At 49.3% G+C, this 17,069-nt stretch overlaps 1 protein-coding gene across 1 annotated transcript in view; it reads right to left on the reverse strand.

Annotated features, from left to right (window-relative positions):
- The window catches only part of si:ch1073-416d2.4 (coiled-coil domain-containing protein 42 homolog), a 56,454-nt gene extending 42,178 nt beyond the window's left edge, over positions 1-14,276 (reverse strand). Inside the window, exons 1-2 of the mRNA XM_038774857.1 lie at positions 13,938-14,276; positions 7,828-7,870 (exon numbers count right to left, since the gene is read on the reverse strand). Of these exons, the coding sequence (XP_038630785.1) occupies positions 7,828-7,870; positions 13,938-14,047 (153 nt within the window). The 5' untranslated portion in view covers positions 14,048-14,276. The remainder of the gene's footprint in view (positions 1-7,827; positions 7,871-13,937) is intronic.
- Between the last annotated feature and the right edge of the window lie 2,793 nt (positions 14,277-17,069).

Consider the following 17,069-nt stretch of genomic DNA (forward strand, 5'->3'; position numbering starts at 1 on the left):
CGCTCTATCTCCAGCGCAAACAGAAGGGGGGACATGGGGCATCCCTGCCTCGTTGCCCGATACAGCAGAAAGTACCCTGAATTAATCTCATTTGTTGGCATACACGCCATTGGATGCTTAGACAACAATATAACACATGCCACAAACTTAGGCCCAACGCCAAACTTCTCCAACACTGCAAACAAATAGCTCCACTCCAGCCAATCAAACACCTTCTCTACAGCCAACGTCACCAGCACCTCCAACTCTATTCCTTCTGCCGGAGAAAGCCACCCATTAAAAGACAACTGCCTACCCTGAACGAACCCCATCTGATCCTCCCCAATCATCTTCGGAAGGAAATCCTCCAACCTCAACCCCAATACCTTTGCCAGTACGTTGGCATCCACATTCAACAGAGATATGGGCCTACATGACTCACACTTATGGGCAGCATGGTAGCACAGTGGTTAGTACTGTGGCTTCACAGTGCCTGGGTCCCAGGTTCAATTCCCGGCTGGGTCATTGTCTGTGTGGAGCCTGCACGTTCTCCCTGTGTCTGTGTAGGTTTCCTCCGGGTGCCCTGGTTTCCTCCCACAAGTCCCGAAAGACGTGCTGTTAGGTAATTTCGACATTCTGAATTCTCCCTCTTGAAGTGTTGGCTAGTGTAGACTTGAGAGATGAATAGACACTTCCAACACTGAAGGTTCAGCTCAATTTTATTAACTACTTCTAATCAACTAACACACGATGACTGTGGGTCTAAATGATGCTAACTTAAACTAGGAACCTAAACCTTGTCCGAACCAGTTGATTCTCTCAGCACGTGTTGTAAGTCTGTGCTGGGCTGGATGAGTTCTTGTTACACTCAGAGGCAGCACCCAGAATGAGCGGGAACAGTGGTGCCCTCTGCCTTTATAGTGTCTGTATTCTAACTGGTGATTGGCTGCGGTGTTTGTACATGTTGATTGATCCCTGTGTGTGTCCATTAGTGTGTGTCTGCACCATGATATACTGGTGTATAATATGACAGCCCCCCTTTTATAACAAAATGTTGATATAGGCATGTGCTAATAAATAGTGTGGGTGTGTGGAGAATGTACCTAGCTACATGTGAGGTGCGATGACATATGTACAAAGCTATATACAGGTAACAAGACGATTTACAGAGGAAGGTGCCTGGTGCAGATGACTACCATGAACTGGAACAACCAACGAATCTATTTACAAATCACTGGATAATGAATGCAACAATAAAGGATATAGGGGGGAAAAAAAACATTTCAGAAAGTCCACATGTGTACAGAGTTCATAAGTTCAGTCCCTGAGGTCGGCGACAAACTCTGGTTGACCGCCTCAAGGGTGGGGCAATGGCTGGCGCCTCAGGAGCCGGGAGGGCTGCAGCACTGTCAGGGGCAGGCAGAGTGACCGGAAGTGCCACACAGTCCACGGCGGGATCAGTAGAAGAGCTGGTGGGAGGATCCCGTGACGACCCTGGAACCAGGCAAAGAGCACACCTGTTGCGGCGCCGAATGGATCCATCCGGTAAGCGGACCAGGAAGGAGCGGGGGGCCACCTGCCTTAGAACGACAGCAGGCGCAGACCAGCCACCATCCGGGAGGTGGATGCGAACCTTGTCGCGTGGATGGATGTCGGGAAGGTCAGCAGCCCGTGAGTCGTAGGAAGTTTTCTGCTACAGTTGAGACATGTGCATGCGGTGGAGCACGGGGACATAATCGAGGTTGGGAGCGAGAATTGATGGCACCATCGTTCTGAGGGTGCGGTTCATTAGTAGCTGAGCAGGCGACAGGCCGGTGGAGAGCGGGGCGGAGCGATAGGCCAGCAGAGCAAGATGGTAATCTGAGCCGGCGTCGGCGGCTTTGCTGAGGAGCTGCTTAATGATGTGGACCCCCTTTTCCGCCTTCCCATTGGATTGGGGGTATAGGGGACTGGACATGACGTGCTCCAAGTTGTAGTATCGGGCGAAGCCGGCCCATTCCTGGCTCGCGAAACAGGGGCCATTGTCTGACATGACCGTCAGCGGAATGCCATGTCGGGCAAATGTCTCCTTACAAGCCCTGATCACAGTCGAGGATGTGTGATTGTGCAGCCTGGTGACCTCCGGGTAACTGGAGAAGTAGTCGATGATGATGATGTAGTCCCTGCCCAACGCATGGAACAAGTCGATGCCCACTTTGGTCCAAGGCGATGTGATGAGCTCATGGGGCATCAGGGTCTCCCGTGGTTGGGCAGGCTGAAAACGCTGGCAGGTAGAGCAGTTGAGCACCACATTGGCGATGTCATCATTGATGCCCGGCCAGTAGACGGCTTCTCTGGCCCTGCGGCGGCACTTCTCGATTCCTAAATGGCCTTCATGGAGTTGCTCCAACACTAGCTGCCGCATGCTTTCTGGGACGACGATGCGATCCAATTTCAGGAGCACCCCGTCGACAACTGCCAGGTCATCGCGGACGTTGTGAAATTGCGGGCATTGGCCCTTGAGCCACCCGTCTCATATTAGGCGCATCACCTGCTGCAGAAGTGGATCAGCCGCTGTCTCGCGGCGAATTTGCATCTGTCGTGCATCCGTAGCTGGCAAATGGGAGTCTGCAAACTGAACGTGAGCATCTATTTGGCAAATGAAGCCGTTATGATCACACGGAGGCGAGGCGTCATGTCATTCAAGTCCTTTTTGATAATATTTACAAGGGGGCGGTGGTCGGTTTCAACCGTGAACTGCGGAAGTCCATAGACGTAGTCGTGGAACTTCACGACTCCAGTGAGAAGGCCGAGACACTCTTTCTCAATTTGCGCATAGCGCTGCTCTGTGGGAGTCATCGCCCGCAACGCATACGCAACGGGGGCCCATGACGAGGCCTCGTCTCGTTGCAGGAGCACGGCGCCAATCCCCAACTGACTGGCATCAGTAGAGATTTTAGTCTCTTTGGTCGGGTCGAAAAAGGCCAACACTGGGGCCATGGACACCTTGGCCTTCAACTCCTGCCATTCACGCTCGTGAGCAGGGAGCCATCGGAAATCTGTGGTTTTGCGAATCAGGTCTCTGAGGGCCGTGGTGTGTGAGGCGAGATTCGGGATGAACTTCGAGGAAATTCACCATACCCAGGAACCGGAGCACCGCTTTCTTGTCCTCACACGTCTTCATGGACGTGATTGCTGCAATCTTGTCCTCGTCCGGACGCACCCCCTGGTGGGAGATGTGATCCCCCAGAAACTTGATACTCGACTGGCCGAAGGAGCATTTGGCCCTATTGAGGCGGAGGCCGTGTTCGTGGATGCGGCTGAAAACGCGCTTGAGGCGGGCAATGTGTTCCTGCGGGTGGTTGACCAGATAATAATGTCGTCGACATATACCCGGACGCCGTCGATCTCCTCCATCATCTGCTCCATGATCCGGTGGAAAACTTCAGAAGGAGAGATGATGCCGAATGGCATCCGGTTGTAGCAGAACCTGCCAAAGGGTGTGTTGAACGTACACAGCTTCCTGCTTGACTCATCTAGTTGGATCTGCCAGAAACCCTTCGAGGCATCCAGTTTTGAGAATAGTTTGGCGTGGGCTATCTCGGACGTGAGCTCCTCACGTTTCGGAATCGGGTAGTTCTCCTGCATGATATTCTGATTCAGATCTTTAAGATCAATACAGATCCGCAGCTCGCCGGACGGCTTCTTCACGTAGACCATGGAGCTTACCCAGTCTGTGGGTTCCGTGATCCTAGAAATGACTCCTTGGTCCTGGAGGTCCTGGAGCTGTTGCTTGAGGCGGTCCTTGAGGGGCGCTGGGAGTCTGCGAGGTGCTTGAACGACAGGCGTGGCGATGGGCTTGAGTAAGATTTTGTACGCGTATGGGAGCGTGCCCATGCCTTCGAAAACATCATGGTATTGCTGGATGATGGAGTCAAGTTGCGCCCTGAAGTCTGTGTCAGAGGATGCAGACATATCGTTTGAAGAGAGAGAATGTACTCTCTGCACTAAGTGGAGCAGCTTGCATGCCTGCGCGCCAAGCAAGGAGGCTTTTGAGGCAGCAACAATCTCAAACGGGAGAATGACTGTGTAAGCACGATGTGTCATCTCAAGGCGGCAGGAGCCACTGGCGGCGATGGCATTGCCATTGTAGTCCAGCAATTTACATGCAGATGCAGGACAGCAGTCTGTATGCAGAGCTTGCGAAAATCAGACGACGCGATGAGATTGGCAGAAGCGCCAGTGTCCAGGCTGAACCTGACAGGGGATCAGTTGACCGTAAGGGTGGCACACCACTCATCATCCTGGCTGATGCTGTGGACGTGGACGGGTTCAGTGCCACGCTTGGGGGACATCCTGTTCTTAGTAACGACGCCGATTTGGAACGGGATCTGTGGGTCATTGCAGGCACAGTCGGAATCAAGGTCTAGAGTACATCCATTGATGGCAGGCTGGATAGACCTGATGTCTCTGTGGGGCTGGGTGGACCTCCTAAAAACAGCAGGCATGGAAGATCTGCACATTGCAGCGTAATGGCCTCGCTTGCCACACTACAGGCAGCGTCGGGACATTGGCGCTTTAAGTGGGCGGAGCCGCAGTTGCCGCACGCCGGAGCGTCGGGACTTTTGTTGCGCCACCGCGCATGCGCGGGGCGATCCAGCGGAGCGCGCATCTGCACGAAGCGGTCCGTGACGTCAGCACGCTCGCTGCGTGTAAGTGCGGGACTCTGTGAAAAGCACGCAAAATGGCCGCCGTCATTCAGATCCAGAGCCTGAAAAGATTTAATCATTTGGACCCGTTCTGCCTCGTAAGGGGCTTGCCGCACCGTTTCAGCAGCCTGGATGCAGGAGTAGCGCGTGGAGGCATGTTCATGAAGTACACAGGTCTCAATGCCGTAGAGAGAGTGAGCTGCTTGACTTTTAGTGGCTGCTGGCGCAGGGGCTCAGATTGAACACCAAAAAATATCTGGTCACGGAGCATGGAGTCAGAGGTGGACCTGTAGTTGCAGGACTGCGCAAGGACACGGAGGTGGGTAATAAAGGACTGGAAAGGCTCGTCCTTACAATGAATTCACTGCTGAAACATGTATCCCTCGAAGCTCTCGTTGACCTCGACCGCGCAGTGGCTGTCAGACTTCAGAATTATGGTCTGGAACTTCGATTTGTCCTCCCCTCATCGAAGGCGAGCGAGTTGTAAATGTGCAGAGCGTGGTCACCGGCTGTGAAGAGGAAGAGAGCAATCTTCCATGCGTCCGAGGCAGCTTCCAGGTCCCTGGCTTCGAGGTACAGCTGGAAGCGCTGTTTGAAAAGTTTCCAGTTCGAGCCCAGATTCCCTGCAATGCGGAGAGGCGGCGGCGGGCGAATGGAGTCCATTCTGTAGGATGGCGCGTGACTGGTGGAAGGCAGATCACTGAAGGGTAGGTCTCAGAAGTGCGAGCATTACTCAACTTCTGGTACCATGAAGTGTTGGCTAGTGTAGACTTGAGAGATGAACAGACACTTCCAACACTGATGAAGGTTCAACTCAATTTTATTAACTACATCTAACTAACTAACACACGATGACTGTGGGTCTAAATGATGCTAACTTAAACTAGGGACCTAAGCCTTGTCCGAACCAGTTGATTCTCTCAGCACATGTTGTAAGTCTGTGCTGGGCTGGATGAGTTCTTGTTACGCTCAGAGGCAGCACCCAGAATGAGCGGGAACCATAGTGCCCTCTGCCTTTATAGTGTGTGTATTCTAACTGGTGATTGGCTGCGGTGTTTGTACATGTTGATTGGTCCCTGTGTGTGTCTTCACCATGATATACTGGTGTATATTATGAGACCTCTGTTTATCCGAACAGGTGCCGGAATATGGCGACTAGGGTATTTTCACAGTACTCCATTGCAATGTAAGCCTACTTGTGACAATAAAGATTATTATTACACTCCACCGGATCATTTTTAAGCAACATCAAAATGCATGCCTGATCCATCATTTCCTGAAGGCCTTCCTAACCATCACATCCTCAAGCATTTCTACCAACAACGGCGCCAGCTTATCCTTAAACTTTTTATAAAAATTCCACAGGAAAACCATCCAGCCCAGGTGCTTTACCCGTCTGCATCTTCCCCATCACTACCTGCATTTCTTCCACCCCCTTGGACTCCTCCAATCATGCCCTCGCCTACCTCTGGCCACTCCACCCGCCCCAGAAATCTGGTGGCTCTGACCTATACAGATCCCTATAAAACTCCATAAAAAGTTGGTTCACCTGCTCCCACATTACCACCAGCTCACCAGTCCCATCAGTAATCTGAACTATCTCCCTCGCCACTGATTTCCCATGGAGCTGACCCGCCACCACACTCTGGTCTAGCTAGCCTTCTCCCATGCTCATAAATGACCCTCCTCGCCATTCTCAGCTGCCGAACCGCCTTCCCTATGGTAAGATTTAACTTCGCCTGTAACTCCTTTCTCCTCACCAGAAGACCCAGATCAGAATCCTCCCGCATACCTCCCATCTACTTCCAAAATCTCCATCAGCCATTGCTGTTTTTCCCTCGCCTCCCTATCCACGTGCCACTTAAAGTAAATAACCTCATCCCTCACGAATGCCTTCAACACTTCCCGTACCACTGATGGTGAAACCTTCCCATTACAATTAAACCCGTATAATCTTCGATCACCTTCTCCAGTGTGGTACAAATATTTGGGTCTGCCAACAGTCCCACATCCAAACTCCATACGGACCTCTGAACTCACCCCTTCTCCAGGACCGCATCCACTGCAGAACGGTCCGAGACCACAATCGATGAATACTCTGCCTTTCTCACCCCGACTAACGGCGCCTTTCGCATTACAAAAAAGTTGATCCTCAATTACACGTTGTGCACAGGTGAAAAAAAACAGGTACTCTCTGTCCTGCGGATGCAAGAACTTCCATGTATCCACCCCTCCCATTGAGGATGTGAAGCAAGGGTTAAGAGCCAGAAAGAGCCAGACTGAATGGGATACATTAGTGGAAAATCACAAGTGGAGGAGCTTGTTATTGAAGCCATTGAAGGAGAATTAACTTGTTGAGATAAGGGACTCATGACTATAAGCAGAATAGCCTTGAGAAACAAGGAGCATGGCCGGATGACAGAATATGAAATGTGGGAGCCGCTTGCAACTATGGCTAACACCTGCTGTTTCAGCTAAGACTGCTATAAACTCATGTGCCAATAGATAACCTCAAAGTCTGTGAAATCATGTATTGGAACTATGGCAATAACAAGTTTATGCTTTGTAATGGGGGCGAGCTCAAGTGAATGCAAGGGACAGCCCCCTAATAATACATATAAAAGGATGTTTTGAGCAATACTTTGGCACTCTGCGAGGTGGTTCCCCGGAATACCGAGAGAGCAGCCCCGATCGTAATAAAGAATATTCTGAAGTACGGACGTGTTCGAGATTGTTTCTTCCCGACTGAGAGACAAGTGAATTAGAGACGCATTCACACCATCTCCCGCTTAAACCTAGCCAACGCTTGTGGTTCCCCTGCAGTATCAATTCGTGAATGTCCAAACTCGGATTGGCAGCCAGCGTTTTCTTCATAAGCCCAACATCATCCCAATTTGGGGCATATATTCTAACCAGTACTACCAACCTCCCTTCAATGCACCCATTACTGCCACATACCTACCACCCTGATGTGCCACCAGTGGAGCAAAACCCAATATCTGTATCTGTAATGATTTTTGAATTTGTTAAATCAACAGAAAATGCAGTTGGACTAACTTAATTTTAACAACTGGACATTGAAACTTGCAATGTAGCATCAAGGGTAAATTCTATAGTTTTTACAACTGCACAGGATAAGATGGAAGGAAAAATAACTCACCTGTCTGATTACTGGAATGTAATTAACATCGTCATCTTCATCCCTGAGGATATAAGGATTTCAATTTTACCATTAAAAGCTGTAGATTTTAACTTTTGCCACTGGACAGAAAACTGAGGATACATCCTGCCTTGTCTATTGAACTGAATAGCATTCATATGCGATGATACAGGCTGAATCAGGCGCCAGCTCTGGCTAAATCTGTTGCTCGTTCTTAATCAAAGAACAAAGAACAAAGAAAAGTACAGCACAGGAACAGAACCTTTGGCTCTCCAAGCCTGTGCCGACCATGCTGCCCGTCTAAACTAAAATCTTCTACACTTCCGGGGTCCGTATCCCTCTATTCCCATCCTATTCGTGTATTTATCAAGATGCCCCTTAAACGTCACTATTGTCCCTGCTTCTACCACCTCCTCCGGCAGCAAGTTCCAGGCACCCACTACCCTCTGTGTAAAAAAAACTTGCCTTGTAAATCTCCTCTAAACTTTTGCCCCTTTTACCTTAAACCTATGCCCCCTAGTAATTGACCACTGTACCATGGGAAAAAGTCTCTGACATTCCACTCTGTCTATGTCCCCCATAAATTTGTAGACCTCTATCAGGTCGCCCCCTCAATTTCCGTTGTTCCAGTGAGAACAAACCGGGTTTATTCAACCTCTCCTCATAGCTAATGCCCTCCATACCAGGCAACATCCTGGTAAATCTCTTCTGCACCCTCTCTAAAGCCCACATCCTTCTGGTAGTGTGGCGGCCAGAATTGAACACTATACTCCAAGTGTGGCCTAACTAAGGTTCTATACAGCTGCCACATGACTTGCCAATTTTCATTCTCAATGCCCCGGCCAATGAAGGCAAGCATGCCGTATGCCTTCTTGACTACCTTCTCCACCTGTGCTGCCCCTTTCAGCAACCTGTGGACCTGTACACTAAGAACTCTGACTGTCAATACTCTTAAGGGTTCTACCATTCACTGTATATTCCCTACCTGTATTAGACCTTCCAAAATGCATTAGCTCACATTTGTCCAGATTAATCAGATGAAGTTTAACAAATGTGACCAATTTGAAAAAATGCTGATTTTAAAAAATTTGTGGACAGGATGTGGGCACTGCATATTAGGCAACCATTTATTTCCCACCTCCAATTGCTCTCGAGGTAATGGTGTGAGCTGCCTTCTTGAACTGCTGCAGTCCATGTGGTGTGGGTGCACCCACAGTGTTGTTCGGGAGTTCCAGGAATTTGACCCAGTGACAATGAAGGAACAACAATATAGTTCCGAGTCAGAGTGGCAAATGGCTTGGAGGGGAACTTGCAGGTGGTACTGTTCCCATCCAATTGCTATCCTTGTCCTCCTAGGTAGTACAGTTCCTCGGTTTGGAAGGTTCTGTCAAAGGAGCCTGGCTGAGTTGCTGCACTGAATTTTGTAGTTGGTACACACTGCTGCCATTGTGGCGAATGTGAATGGATGTGGTGCTAATCAAGTGTGCTGTTTTGTTCTAGATGGTGTCAAGTTTATAAGTTTTGGAGTTTCAATCAAGCAAGTGGAAAGTATTCCAACACACTCATTACGCCTTGTGGACAGACTTTGAAGAGCCAGGAGGCGTGTCACTCCCTGCAGAATTTCCAGCCTCTGATCTGCTCTTGTAGCCACAGTGTTTATATGGCAGGTGCAGCTCAGTTTCCAGTCAATGGTAGCCCCAGGATGTTGATAGCTGGGGGTTCAACGATGGTAATGCTACTGGGGAGATGGTTGGATTCAGTCATGATCTGGCATTTATGTGGCACTAATGTTATTTGCCGCTCATCAGGTCAAGCCTATATGTTGTCCCGGTCTTGCTGCATAAGGGGCGGTTTGCTTCAGTATCTGGGGAGTCACGAATGGTGATGGAGTTGTGCAACCATCAGCGAATATCTCTGCTTTCTGACCTCATGATGGAGGAAAGGTCATTGATGAAGCAGCTGAACATGGCTGGGCCAAGGATATTACCCTGAGGAACTCCTGCAATAAATTCCTGGGACTGAATGACTGACTTCCAACAACCACATGAGCAGCTTCTCCTCAGAAAACCTCCCTTCAAATTTTGTGAAGTTTCAAACTGGCACTGGACATACCAAGAGCTTAGAATTGAATGAGAATTTGCATTGGATATTATTAATTAGACATTAGTATGAAGTGTTTGCCTTGGCTACTTTGGTGTGATTTGAGCTCAGGCCTCTGGATTACTAGTCCAGTAACATAACCACTCTGCTTAACAGTGACAACTGTTTAGCTCACTGGGCTAAATTGCTGGCTTTGAAAGCAGACCAAGGCAAGCCAGCAGCACAGTTCGATTCCCGTAACAGCCTCCCCGAACAGGCGCCGGAATGTGGTGACTAGGGGCTTTTCACAGTAACTTCATTCGAAGCCTACTCGTGACAATAAGCGATTTTCATTTCAACAGGGGCTGGTTTAGCACACTGGGCTAAATCACTGGCTTTTAAAGCCACTCAAGGCAGGCCAGCAGCACGGTTCAATTCCCGTACCAGCCTCCCTGATCAGGCGCCGGAATGTGGCAACTAGGGGCTTTTCACAGTAACTTCATTGAAGCCTACTTGTGACAATAAGTGATTTTCATTTCATTTTGAAAATACTTTGTTGGCTGTAAAGCGCTTTGGGAAGCCTCGCAGTCATGAAAGAGGCTGTATAAATGCAAATTTCCTTCTATTAATTCAAATACCATGGCAGCATGGTAGCATTGTGGATAGTGCAATTGCTTCACAGCTCCAGGGTCCCTGGTTCGATTCTGGCTTGGGTCACTGTCTGTGCGGAGTCTGCACATCCTCCCAGTGTGTGCGTGGGTTTCCTCCGGGTGCTCCCGTTTCCTCCCACAGTCCAAAGATGTGCAGGTTAGGTGGATTGGCCATGGTAAATTGCCCTTAGTGTCCAAAATTGCCCTTAGTGCTGGGTGGGGTTACTGGGTTATGGGGATAGAATGGAGGTGTTGACCTTGCGTAGGGTGCTCTTTCCAAGAGCCAGTGCAGACTCGATGGACCGAATAGCCTCCTTCTGCACTGTAAATTCTATGAAATCATGGCCTTGAGAAATAGTTGGCCATATAATTTAGCCATATAAAAGTGTCAGAGCATATTATTTGTGAAAGTATTGGCACCTTGAATACTGCTGAATGTTTTTCTATGAATTTTGTTTCTTTCCTCTTTCCATAGTTATTCAGGAGGCTTCATACTAAACCAGCCCAAGGCATCAGTTTGCCTTTTCCATTAAGGACACCAGGGGGTTGGGTGGCGGTGTCAGGGGGTACGATTTGCAGCTCCTCAAATACTGAAGCCATCTATGTGCATATGCAGCAAGATCTGGACAACATGCAGGCCTGGGCTGATCAGTGGCAAGTAATATTTACAGCGCACAACAGCCAGGAAATGATCATCTCCAACAAAAGACAATCTAACCATCTCCCCATGACATTCAATAGCATTACAATCGCTGAATCCTCCGTTAGCAACACGCTGAGGTTACCATTGACTAGCCATATAAATACTTTGGTTGCAAGAGCAGGTCAGAGGCTGGGAATTCTGCAGTAACTCACTGCCTTAACTCCCCACAGTCTGTCTATCATCTGTGAAGCACAAGTCAGGACTGTGATGGAACACTTGCCTGAATGAGCATGGTTCCACCGACCCTCAAGGCATTCAACACCATCCACAACAAAGCAACCCGCTTGATTGGCATCCCATTTACCACCTTAAGTATTCACTCCCTCCACCACCACTCAGGGCAGAGACACATGGGGAGACCTGCAAGTTCCCTCCAAGCCACACACTATCCCAACTTGGAACTATATTGCTGTTCCTTCACTGTTGCTGGGACAAAACTCTGGAGCTTCCTTCCTCACAGCGCTGTGGGACTGCAGTGGCTCAAGGTGGCAGCTCACCACCACCTTCGCAAAGGGAAATTAAGGTTATGCAACTAATACAAACCTTGTCCATGACACCCAAATCCCACAAAATAAAAATATAGCTCCACTAGAGAAAAGGCTAATAAGAGATTCAACAAGAGGATTTTAAAATTGTAAAGGGTTTTAAAAGCATGAATAGGGAAAGTAGGAGGGACATAGAGAGGCAGTGTAGCCACCCTGGGTGGCCACATCCCGATTCCAAAATGGATGCCCGCAAAGAATGTAGGGAAAATTGGCCAGCCACAGGAAAAACAAGCAGGTGCAAGGTTTCCTGTGTATTAAGATTTGCAGAACCCAGACAGAACCAAAACCAATAGCCATCTACATACTAATGAGCGATCCCCAGGAACAATTAGAAACATTGAATCAATCGGGACCAAGACAGACTCCCCGGCGCCAGCGGGTGCTAGGACAAAGGCAGGCCAACGGACACATAGGGCCCGCCCAACGATCAGGGAACACCTCCGGTATTGGAGAAATTGATGAGAACGATTGAGACCTGGTCCAATTAATTGGGACCAAGTTCGGGGTCCGCCCACAAGGGCGCGAAACCCCTGGGACCTATAAGATAGCATCCCCAAGTTCAATTCGCTCTCTTGGCAGCTCTCAAAGAACTTTTGACCGTGACTCTCAGTGAGGAGAGACCTGCCTAGCAGCTGCACCAACCAAGTAAGTCTCAAGTCAACGCACGCTACGTGATAGACACTCCTAGCTACTATTCCGTACCAGTTTGAATCCAGCAGATTCAGAACCGGACAAAGGCCATTGTTCCTCTGACCTGGTGGGCCATTCGAAAGCTAAGTATAGGCCTTTAGTAGCATTGATAGTTTAGTAAGTAGAGTTTATGCATGAGTAGTGATTGACTGTGTGTATAATAAATGTGTATTGATTTGAAACTTACTAACTGGTGTATTGAGTTATTGATCAGCACTTGGCCTTGAACCTCGTGGTGGTATCAGAAAGATACCTGGCGACTCTAGAGCAAAGGTTATTAAAACAGAGCAATTAAAGAGAAAGCATAACGAGCAACATCAGCATGAAACTTTTCCCCTTGGTGGAGGGTTAATGACCGGGGGAAAAGATTTAAGGTAAGGGGCAGTTTAGAGGGGATGGAAGGAAAAACTTTTTCACTGAGAGGGTGGTGGTGTCCGGAACTTCCTGCCTGAAAGGTGTTGGAGGCAGGGACCCTCAGAGCATGTAAGAAGTATTTAGATGTGCACGTGTGATGCCAAGGCATGCAAGGCTGTGGGCCAAATGCTGGAAAATGGGATTAGAATGCTTAGCTGGTAGATTTTGACCAGCGCTGGCACGATGGGCCGAATGGCCTTTTCAGTGCTGTAGACTTTTGGTTGGGGAGTCAATTGAAGAGCTGTCAATTTTAACAATGGTCAGGAGAATTTTTTTTTAAGTGGGAATGATTCACGGAGGGAACAGCTGAATGAGATAACATTTTCCCTGAAAGTGGATAAACCTTGAAAGCAGATGCAGCTCCAGGACAACAAAGAGAATGAGTAACACGGTAGGATTAGTTTTGAATTGGTCTAGTGGGCGGCATGGTAGCACAGTGGATAGCACTGTTACCTCACAGCCCCACAGTCCCAAGTTCGATTCCCGGCTTGGGTCACTGTCTGTGCGAAGTCGGCACGCTCCCCCCGTGTCTGCCTGGATTTCTTCCGGGTGCTCCGGTTTCCTCCCACAAGTCCTGAAAGACGTGCTGGTAGGTGAATGGGACATTCTGAATTCTCCCTCTGTGCACCCGAACAGGTGCCGGAATGTGGCGACGAGGGGATTTTCACAGTAACTTACTTCATTGCAGTGTTAATGTAAGCCTACTTGTGACAATAAAGCTAATTAACAGCCAACAGGCGAATTCAATGGCCTCTCTCTGCTGGGCACGTTTATTACAGTAAGAAGTCTTACAACACCAGGTTAAAGTCCAACATCTTTGTTTCAAACACGAGCTTTTGGAGCAGTGCTCCTTCCTCAGGATTCACCTGAGAAAGCAGGAATTGTGCAAAGATGTTACGAGCAGCAATAGTCATAAAATCAATCAATCACAAATATCATCTGCACAAATGCCCCAAACTATAAAGCGCCTCCACATGGAGGAGGGGGGGGGGGGGGGGGGGAAGAGAGAGACGATGCGCTTTTTTTTACCTTTGGTCCCCAAGCTGAGTGACGAAGACATTTCTCCTGGGATGTTTTAAGTGAAGTGAATAGCGGCGATAGTCTGTCAGGCTGGGCAGTTTGCCGGCGCCGTTATCCATCCTTAAAAAGTTAATTTTCAACTCACACCCATTTAGCCTCGAACCGCAGCAAACTTTCAGGAGGGAGGGGGGGCGGAGCTTAAAAAAAATTAAAGTGCCCCGGGTGTGTTTTTGTTGTTGCTGCAAATTTAAAAAGCCGGCATCAAAACGAAAAACACTGGAATCGAGCGTCGCCTGCGAAACGATTTCTTTGCAACTGGGAAGTTGGAGGCAGTCACAGGAAGCGCCTGCTTCGAGTGGCGGCTGCAGGATCATGTGACAGTGCCAGGCAAAACATTACACCGTCTCTATGGAAACCACCCCCAGACTGGGAAGCCGCGCCAAGATCGTCCCTGAGCCTGATCCAGCATAAACACATTCCCAACATTTTCGCTCCGGGGCTTCTTACTCTCTGGAATCTCAAACCATATCCCTCTCCCCTGCAGCTGAGGTGGAATTGCACTGGTGCCATCCTCCTCTGATTGCTTCTGGATCCCACCCCTCTCCTCCCACCCCCAGCAGGGTTAGGGTTAGGGACATTCCAGGATTGTCCCAGCTGGAATCTCCAGGAACTCATAGAATCCCTACAGTACAGGAGACCATTCAGCCCATCGTGTCTGCACCGGCCCTTCGAATGAGAACCCTTCCCATGTCCCCTCCCCTGTCCACCCTGCCCTATCCCAGTGACCATTATCAGGGCCGGCTCAAGGTACCGGCAACTCGGGCAGTCGCCCGGGGCGCCATGTGCTAGGGGGCGCCATCAAGGAGTGCGTGACCGGCGTCAGAGACCCGGCGCCGCGTAAAAGACTCGGGTCCCGTGCATGCGCAGTTGGGCCGGTGCCAACCAGCGCATGCGCGGTGGCCGCCCTCCCCCAGGCCGCCCCGCACAAACATGGCGGATGGATCCAGGCTCGCCGGTGGAAAAAAGGAGGCCTGCCGACAGAGAGACCGGCCCGCCGATCGGTGGGTCCCGATCATGCACCAGGTCACTCCGCCCCCCCCCCCCCCTCGGGCCCCCTCCGCCCCCCCCCCCCTCGGGCCCCCTCCCCCCCCTCCGCCCCTCCCCCCCCTCTGCCCCCCTGCGCCTCCCCCCCCGCCCCCCCCCCCCCGAAGGGCGCCGCAGTTCAGCTTGCCCAGGGCGCCAGCAACCCTAGGGCCGGCGCTGACCATTATAACCTAACCCATACATCGCTGGACATGAAATGAAATGAAAATGAAATGAAATGAAAACCGCTTATTGTCACAGGTAGGCTCCAATGAAGTTACTGTGAAAAGCCACTAGTTGCCACATTCCGGCGCCTGTTCGCGGAGGCTAGTACGGGAATTGAACCGTGCTGCTGGCCTGCCTTGGTCTGCTTTCAAAGCCAGAAACCACCTGGCCAATCCAGGTGGCCAATCCACCTAACCAGCACATCTTTGGACTTTGGGAGGAAACCGGAGGACTCGGAGGAGACCCATGCAGACACGGGGAGAACATACAAACTCCACATAGATAGTCACCCAAGGTTGGTATTGAACCTGGTCCCTGGTGTTGTGAGGCAGCAGTGCTAACCACTGTGCAGGACACTGCTTGCAAGCAACTCAGGGGAAGAGTCATGGAAACAATTATATTTGTTTTAATTCTTCCAAGACTTTTGTTCCTTATTAGGATGCGGAAGAAAAAAAAGCTTTGACCCACAGTCAAGAATCATTCAATCAGCCATTGAAGAGGCAATTCACTTTCCAAATGGCTGTGACTGCAAATTACTGCACAGCCATTGGCAGTACAGGGTAAGGTGAGGGCTGGTCAGTTGGAGACAGGAGGGGACCTCCAGCATTCATGTACACTCAAGAATTGTCAATTTACCTTCCAGTTACTTTCTTTGTTACATGTGCGGGAACATGTAAATCCCTCTGAGCAGCAAGTTTTAATAGTTTCTCAGCATTTAAAAACAGTTGTTTTTTCTAATCTTCCAACCAAGATGACTTCACATTTGCCCGCATGACACGCCCATCTTCCCCTTTCCGATGCATTTAACCTATCTATAATCTCCGTGTGTCCTCCTCACAGGTTACTTTTCCGCCTAGCTTTGTAACATCAGCAAACTTGGATTTATTCACTTGCTCTCTTCAACCAAGTCCGTTATATTGATTATAAATTGCTGAAACTCCAGCACTCCACGAGTAACAGTTGCCATGCTGAAAATTACCCATTTATTCTTACTCTCAGTTTCTCCCCTTTGGCCAGTCCTCTATCCATGCCAAATAATATCCCCAACCCCATGAGCCCTTATATGTAACGATCTTTCATGTGGCACCTTATTGAATGTCTTTTGAAAATCCAAAAATGTAGTACATTTATCAAACACAATTTCCATCTTATGAAACCATATATATCGGAAAATCATATGCTGATTTTCTAAATGCCCTGTTGCCATTTCCTTAATTATGTATTCCAGGATTTTCCCAACAACTGATGTCAGGCTAGCCGGCCTGTAGTGTTTTTTCGCTCTCTCCTTTCTTGGATAACAATGTTACATTTGCTAATGTCCAATCCATTGGGTCTGTCACAGATTCTAGGGATGTTTGGAACGTCACAACCAATCCATCCACTAGCTATGCAGCAACCTGAGGATGTAGACCAATAGATCCAAGGGATTTCTTGGCTTTTGGTACCATTAATTTCCCCAGCACTTTTGCTTTACTAGTATTTTGTCAAGGTGAGGTGAGGGTAAGTGTCCTTGACATCAAGGCAGCATTTGATGCAGTATGGCATCAAGGAGCACTGGAAAATCTGGAGTCGGGGGGGGGGGGGGGGGGCACTGGTCGGAATCATACTTGACAAAAAGGAAGATGGTTGTTAAATGTTGGAGGTCAAGCATCTCAATTCCAACAGTTCCTCAGGATGGTGTCCTCGACCCAACCATCTTCAGTTGCTTCATCCATTACTTTCCTTCCATCATAAGGCCAGAAGTGGGGATATTTGCTGATGAGTGCCCATCGTTCGGCATAATTTGGAACTCCTCAGATGCTGAAGCAATCCATGTCCAAATGCACCAAGACC

The sequence above is a fragment of the Scyliorhinus canicula genome, chromosome 2, assembly GCF_902713615.1.
Source record: "Scyliorhinus canicula chromosome 2, sScyCan1.1, whole genome shotgun sequence".
NCBI lineage: Eukaryota > Metazoa > Chordata > Chondrichthyes > Carcharhiniformes > Scyliorhinidae > Scyliorhinus > Scyliorhinus canicula.